This window comes from Cydia strobilella, chromosome 1, assembly GCF_947568885.1.
Source record: "Cydia strobilella chromosome 1, ilCydStro3.1, whole genome shotgun sequence".
Classification (NCBI taxonomy): domain Eukaryota; kingdom Metazoa; phylum Arthropoda; class Insecta; order Lepidoptera; family Tortricidae; genus Cydia; species Cydia strobilella.
Window position 1 is genome coordinate 3,949,910 of NC_086041.1, and position 7,841 is coordinate 3,957,750.

A 7,841-nucleotide genomic window follows, 5' to 3' on the forward strand; every position below is an offset into this window, starting at 1 on the left:
AAAGTTTTATTTGAGGTTATTTTGAATAATCACAGATATGGAAAGATTTAGTACCTGTCATTTGAACTAAAATTACTTGAGGGAATTTATACCCAATTTATTTTACATAAATTAGCTACGAAAGGCCAGGTTATGTTATATTATATCATTCATAACAATTGTGCTGTGTATAGATATAAGCTGACACTTTCTTTGCAGGTATTATAATTATAATTATGTGTTCCTGGATTTATTGAATAAGTGTTTCTTTCAAGTGTTCAAATACCAATAAATAATCAAACAAGTGAAGCAAATAAAATAATAATAATTATTTCAAGAGTTCAAGTGGTAGCTAACGTTAACGGTAGATTTTGTATTGTGGTAACAGTGTACAAACGTCATCGTCACTTACTGATTTTAACAAGGCCTCAGGCTTGGCCTGGTGGAACCTATAAATGATATAAAAGAAAGATAGGTCGCCGAGCACATTCATATGTCAGTATGTATGTTATGTTGTTAATCACTTTTATTTTGTCTTCTTTCATGGTAATTTTGAAGGAAACTTTTATTCGATTAAGTCAATGATTTTAATTAGATAAAGTAAATTGGATTCAACTTTATCTCTTTAAGTTTCAAATTTGAAAGGCTTGTAAGGGTCTTTAGTTGAACCTTGATTTCAATATTTGATTTTATTAAAATAAATAATGAATGAAATTACTAAAAAATTAATAAAACTAAATTATTATAAAATAAAATTATTGAGTTAATATCATTAAAATTTTAGATTAAAGGTTTAGGTTATATAGGTTTGTCTCTGTACTTTACAGGCTTAGACAAGACTAAAGCTTAAACAAAACATCAAAATGGACGACATTCTTTTAAGAAGGCTTAGGCTCATTAACGATAAACTCACTACGGACTTAGAAATAATTCCTGATATAGTAAATTCAGAAAACTTAATGCAGGCTCAAATTGCATACAGTAAATTGGAAGCGTCTCTGAAAAGGCTTGGCAGCGACCTGATAGAATATTTCAGACTAGCTTCGACTCCCGCGTCCGATGAAATCTGCTTAATAAGTGAAGTACAACTTCAAGCCGAGGAGACTTTAGCGGAGCTTAAGGTGAAGATCGACCAAGTGACTTCGACGAACAAACCTTCCGAGAAACTAACAGAACCGAACTCCTCGTGCCGACTTCCTAAACTTCAACTGCCGGTGTACAGCGGGGACGTACTAGCCTGGTGTGAATTCTGGGACGTCTTCAGAAGCAACATCGATTCAAGGAACCTGCCTGAAGTGGACAAGCTATCATATCTTAAGACTTCAGTGGCAGGAGATGCCAAGAAAGCCATTGACGGACTGTCAACTACTAATGCCAACTATGATATCGCAGTTTCGATATTGAAAGAGCGGTTTGGCAAGACGTCTCATTTAATAGATGCACACTATGCTGCACTATATAAGGTTAAGATGGCAAAAGGCTCCGCTGAAGATTGCAGGAAGACATTCAACGAAATTGAGAAGCATCTTAAAATTTTAGAGTCGTTAGGTGAAGATATTAACCACAATCATCTACGATTCATGCTATTGGAGAAATTTCCTTCGGAACTAGTATACGAAATAAAACTAAAAGTTAATGATGAATCTATACAGGAACTCAGAGGCCAGTTAGATAGAATTATCACCGCTAAGGAGGATTCAGAAAGGATCTCGGGCAGGAAACGCCCTCATGAAACGGAAGATAGTACCGTTGGAACTCTTCATATAAACGCAAAACGTGCGAAATACGCAAACCAACCCCAACCACAACACAGTAACCAGAAGAAACAAAACCAACAAGGAGGCTTTGATAGAAGATCGGTGCAGATCAAGAAGTTTATTGGTTTTAAGAAACAGAATAAAGGGAACAGACCGAACCAAACTCAAACTTCAAATAAAGGTCAATCCGAACCTCAGCCAGGCCCCTCTGGAGAGAAGAAAGAATGGGTATGCGTCTTTTGCAAAGGGAATCACTTTAATGACAAATGCACTGAAGCTACTACCTTAGTAGAAAGAAAGAAACGACTAGGAAAACGATGCTTCCTATGTTTTAAGTTAAATCACTTTATGAAAGATTGCAAGATCGGTCGTAAGTGTACCGTTTGCCACGGTGAAGTACTGCATAACCGAGCTTTATGTCCTTTAAATTTTCAGAAGGAAGGCCCGGTGAAGAAACAGTTGTGACTGTCCTAGAAGAGGGTATTACAACGCTCCAAACAGCAATAGTTTATGCAAACCCCTTAGATGATAAAAATAAACAATATAAATATAGACTTCTTTTAGATCCCGGTTCTCAACGCTCCTATGTCACGTTTCAAACGGCCAAAGAATTGAAGCTTCCCGTCGAAGAAGAAAGTCATTTAGTAGTGTTCACCTTTGGTGATGATCCTCCTAAAGAAATACACAGCCCTATAGTTACTCTACAGTTGCTGTCAAGAACAAATAAGAAGATAGTTATACGGGTTAACTGCGTAGAACGTATTTCAAGAGGGTACATACCTAATGTCAAGATGAAGGACTTACCGGAGACATATGTACTAGCGGATGACGGTTCGTTAAGCGGACCAGTACAGATTCTGGTCGGAAACGAGTACTATTGTAACATAACCTATGAGAAGAAAGTACAATTGGACAGTAACCTGTTTCTGATCGACTCTGCCCTTGGTTGGATAATAAGTGGTAGAACAGAATCACAACTTAGTGACGAACCGTACGTAGTGACTTACACTCAGACTTGCATTGAAACGAAGCTTCATCAACCAGACCCACCTCTTTGTGATGCTGACATAAAGAGCCTTTGGGAACTAGAATGTATAGGTATCAGTGATTCCCCAAGAGCAACTAGAGAAGAAGAAGCGATCAAGTATTTCAACGATACTACAGTTAACCTAAATAATCGTTACACGGTAAGCTGGCCTTGGATAACTTATCCACCTGACTTACCTAACAATTTTGGAATGGCCTTTGGTCGCTTATCAAGCTTATTGAAGCGTATGGATCAAGACACGTTACTAGCGTATAGCGATACTTTTAAACAACAATTAGATAAAGGTATAATAGAAATAGTACCTACTTCAAGAATGTCAATGGGTAACCTCGTGCATTACTTACCTTTCCACGGAGTACATCATCGAGGGAAACCTATGAGGATAGTTTATGATGCTAGCTCTAAGAGTAGCAAGGATACGAAAAGTCTGAACGAATGTTTGTACAGAGGACCACTCATGTTAGAAGACCTCACTGGCTTACTTATAAAATTTAGAACCCATCAAATAGGTTTAACCTCAGATATTGAGAAAGCTTTTTTACAGATGGCGTTGCATGAAAAGGATCGTGATGTTACCAGATTCTTGTGGCTCAAAGATACCTCTAAACCGGTATCTCAGGACAACCTACTATACCTTAGATTTTGTAGAGTACCATTCGGCGTCATTTCTTCACCGTTTTTACTTAATGCAACTATCAAACACCACCTGTCCAAAGCGGAAGACCAACAAGTCAAACAGAAAGCGAATGACATATATGTAGATAACTTTGTATCGGGTTCCAACACTACGGATGAAGCGATGGAGCTCTACAGAAACCTAAAAGGGTCTTTTCAAGATATTTCAATGTCACTCAGGGATTGGAGTTCGAATTCTAAGGAATTCATGAAGAAGGTTTCTGATACATATAAAAAAGATAAAGTAAAGGTACTTGGGTTAGAATGGGACATCAAAAGGGATACTCTTCAGTTGAAGCCTAACTTGCAAGAGGAAGCGGTAACAAAAAGAGGAGTACTGAAGACTATCGCATCAATCTACGATCCATGTGGTTATGCTGCACCCTATACCCTAGCGTCTAAACTTTTTCTACAAAGACTTTGGAAGGCTGGAGTATTATGGGACTCACCGTTATCAAGCGAACTAACGGAAGAATGGAACATAATCCGACAGAATTTGAAAGCCATTGGAGAAGTGTCGGTGGACAGATGCTACATAAAGACACCAATGGAAAGGAACTACCAACTACACTGTTTCACAGATGCCTCTCTACAGGCTTATGCAGCATCAGTTTTTTTAATTTGCGGTTCAAAGAGAAGTTTCATTATGGGAAAATCCCGTCTGATACCGGTAAAAGACCAGGAGAGTCTCAAGATACCCCGTCTGGAACTTTTAGGAGTACTGATTGGCAGTAGGCTAATAAAGTTCGTTCTTAAGTTTCTTCAGCAGAAGATAGTAAGGCAAGTCTTCGACAGCCAGATTGTTGTAGAATGGTGCAAATCTGATAAACTGTTGCCACCCTTCGTTGCCAGGCGGGTAGAAGAGATCAGAAAGAATAAAGATCTGGAGATCAGATACCTTTCAACAGACCTGAATCCAGCAGACGTAGGCACCAGACCCACCTGTTCGAGAGAGGACAGAGAGAAATGGCTGACTGGTCCACAATTTATAGTAGAAGATCCTAAGACGTGGCCAACTACAACTAGCAGTGGACCAACCAGTTCTCTCTTGATTGGGGAGGGTCTTGGAATCCAAGAAGAAGAACCGATGGAAACAGTTGATCCAGACATACCCGATGTTAGTCTGATGGAAACGAGACATAGTGCAACCGCAAAAGAAGTAACCGCACAAGAAAATGATCAGACGCCAGATGATAAGTTTCTAAGGTTGAAAGAAATTCAAGCTGAATACTTTCCTCTAGAGGTAGAAGGAAAAGTAACTAGTTTAAGTTTGAATTTAGGCGTATTTAAAGACATAGATGACTTACTAAGATGTAAAGGTCGTATGAAACATGCAGACTGGTCATTTGATAAACGCTACCCTATACTTATACCGAAAAATTCAGACTTCACCAACGAAACTATAATGAAGATTCATCGAGAAAATATGCATGTTGGCGTGAGTCACACGTTAAGCAAGATAAGGGAAACTTACTGGATACCACAAGGAAGAAGCAAAGTTCAAAATATTTTGAGGAAATGTCCTGAATGTAAGAAACATGACGGAGGGCCATATAAACTACCGGAAACTCCTGCTTTACCGAAAGAGAGGGTTAATTATAGTTCTCCATTTACATACGTTGGCACAGACTACCTGGGACCACTTCTAGTTAACAATGGGAATGGCAGTTGCAAAAGGTGGATTAGCCTCTACACATGTTTAGCTGTAAGAGCCATTCATCTAGAAGTTGTAAAGGACCTAACGGCGGAAGAAGGTTTAATGGCCTTACGTAGAATGATCTCAACAAGAGGAGTACCTTCCTTGATAACGTCTGATAACGCGGCTCACTATAAGTTACTCTCAGAGATTCTTCAGATCCCATACTGCTTAGATAAGGAGATAAGATGGAAATTTATACCACAGTTAGCACCATGGCATGGAGGTTTCTACGAAAGATTGGTCGGTTTAGTTAAGAACTGTATGAAGAAAACTTTACAGAAACATCTATTGAACGACAGCCAGCTCGTTACAGCGGTAAAAGAAATTGAAGCAGTTCTGAACACAAGACCATTAACATACGTGGATTCAGAGCCTGATCATGTACTAAAACCATCAGACTTCCTTACCATGGGAAAGTGTATTACTATGGAAACGTCGAATAAGGATCCTACGTCACAAGGGACGGTGACTAAAGATAACCTAATTAAAGGTTGGAAGAAAGCACAGATAATTCTACGAGAGTTTAAAGAGATGTTTGAGAACAGGTACCTCCTAAATTTGAGAGAAAGATATTCCCACCACCCTAAAGAACCTAGGGTGACTTCAAAGTTAGAACCGAAGATAGGTCAAATCGTGCAGATTAAAGGTGACACGAGGAATAGGATCAACTGGAAAGTTGGGAAAATAGTATCTTTAAGGGAAAGCGCCGATGGATTATGTAGGGTTGCCACGATACGAGTAGGAGATACCGAATACACAAGATCTATCACGCATCTCTACCCTTTAGAGATCGAAGAGGGAGAAGAACACTGTAAACAAACATCACCTTATAACGAAAGCGCAGAAGAACCTCTGCAGCTTCCTGACCTTCCACCTCCATCTTGCGGGAACGTTGACGTCCAAGACGTTGCTGAGTCTCCTTCTGAACAAAGATTCACTCCAGTAACAGCTAGAGATGATCCAGAAGAAGAAGTTCTACCCTATGCCTCGCCAGTAGAGGAAAGGAGTTCCTTCAAACAAGTAGTAGAGTCTACATCTAGTAAGTTAAACGAGCCTAAGCCTAAGTCTATGTCCGAACCAGAACCACTCGCGGTCGTCGACCCCGAGTATTACGACCACACTGATCCCGAGCTACACCACTTGGAGGAAATTGCGCCAGAAGGACAAGAAGACGAATCAAGACCTAAAAGAGCCGCAGCTCTTCGGGCCCTTGAAAAGATTAAAGAATGGACCAGCAATCTAGTCGCTGTGCTTCTGCCTGAGGCGGGGAGTGTCGCGACAGACGCGAATTTATAACGCCCAAGACGAATTTCCTTGCGGCAACACCTAACAGCGCCCTCTAGGTGGAATTGTGGTAAGTTAATCCGATGTGAAGGTTAAAGCAGTAAAAGACAATATGGCGCGTGTGAATGAGCAAGGCGCGCGAGTTCTCGAAAGTGATATAAAGTGAGGAAGTCTACAGCTGTCCAGAATCATCTAAAGCTAAGTATTTTATCTGCTTAGTGGCTCGCAGTGGTGGTATGGTTTCTCTATACGATTATCTCCTTATTTGTTTCGGCTTGCCACGGTCTCCGCCGTGGAAGCAATAAGTTTGTGTGAGTACAACTTGCTACGGTCTCCGCCGTGGAAGTTGTGTGGAGCCCATCTTAGGTAAGGCGGACTAGGTAATTTATAGATTATGTAGGAGGGTGGCTTCGGCTGCTGACGTCTCCTTTATCAATATGTAAGAGAGACCACAACGGTGGCCGACTCTAGGAGTTCTGTGGCCTTGGCTGCTAGGTTCTCCTTTATCCTGTGCAGGAGTGCAGAGATGACTACGGTCGCTTGGTATTCCATTATCAGCACGTATTATGCATGTACTGAGCACACACTTTGCGAAGGGCGGCTACATTGGTAGCTGATATATCCTACATCCGGCCGGGTAAGATGTGGCTCGCTAGTAAAGATGTTATATTTATGTGTGGGGTTAATTGTTAGGAGAATACCATGTTCATAGAGCAATTTCACCCACAGATCTCGGTGCGATAATACAGCCGCCATAAATTAAGTGAAGCAGAGACTGAGGCTCCTCTGGCCCTGGAGTAGAGCAGAGGTCCAGAGAGAGCGAGGATGAAGAATCCTTCATAGTATATGAAGGTATGTATGCTAAGCATTCTATAACTTTTACACCCATAGTAACATTATATTTGTTGCCGCCTTTCCCCTTTTTACGGTCTCATTTATATACCGTAGGCGGCTAGGGGAGAGGCGGCCACAGCGTATGCTGTCAAAATCTCTGCACTTTTCTTGGTTTAACTCTAATAAAAATATTCTTGATGTCAAATTATCAATAACCCTCGCTGTATAATATAGTTGGTCAAACCAAATTGTCAGTAAATAAGAACAAAAACACCGGCAAAGTGCGTCGGACTCGCGCACCGAGGGTTCCGTACTTTTTTAGTATTTGTTGTTATAGCGGCAACAGAAATACATCATCTGTGAAATTTCAACTGTCTAGCTATCACGGTTGATGAGATACAGCCTGGTGACAGACGGACAGACAGACAGACGGACAGACGGACAGCGGAGTCTTAGTAATAGGGTCCCGTTTTTACCCTTTGGGTACGGAACCCTAAAAACTGTACTCATCCTTTTCTTTTGGGTGCTAGTACGACAAAGATAGTATGATTCTCTCTATGTCTGA

At 40.6% G+C, this 7,841-nt stretch overlaps 1 protein-coding gene across 1 annotated transcript; it reads left to right on the forward strand.

The window, feature by feature from the left end:
• Positions 1-842: 842 nt before the first annotated feature.
• LOC134748178 (uncharacterized) lies at positions 843-7,289 on the forward strand. The gene is made up of 3 exons (XM_063682894.1): positions 843-2,106; positions 2,172-6,512; positions 7,172-7,289. The coding sequence occupies exons 1-2, from the start codon at positions 843-845 to the stop codon at positions 6,452-6,454; spliced, it is 5,547 nt and encodes a 1,848-aa protein (XP_063538964.1). The 3' UTR covers positions 6,455-6,512; positions 7,172-7,289.
• The last annotated feature ends 552 nt before the right edge of the window (positions 7,290-7,841 follow it).

Excerpts from the sequence above, each read along its gene's own strand:
- LOC134748178 (XM_063682894.1), top strand. The coding sequence starts at position 843 with ATGGACGACATTCTTTTAAGAAGGCTTAGGCTCATTAACGATAAACTC. Across the intron at positions 2,107-2,171 it reads GAAAGATTGCAAGATCGGTC|AAGGAAGGCCCGGTGAAGAA; the intron begins GTAAGTGTACCG and ends TTAAATTTTCAG.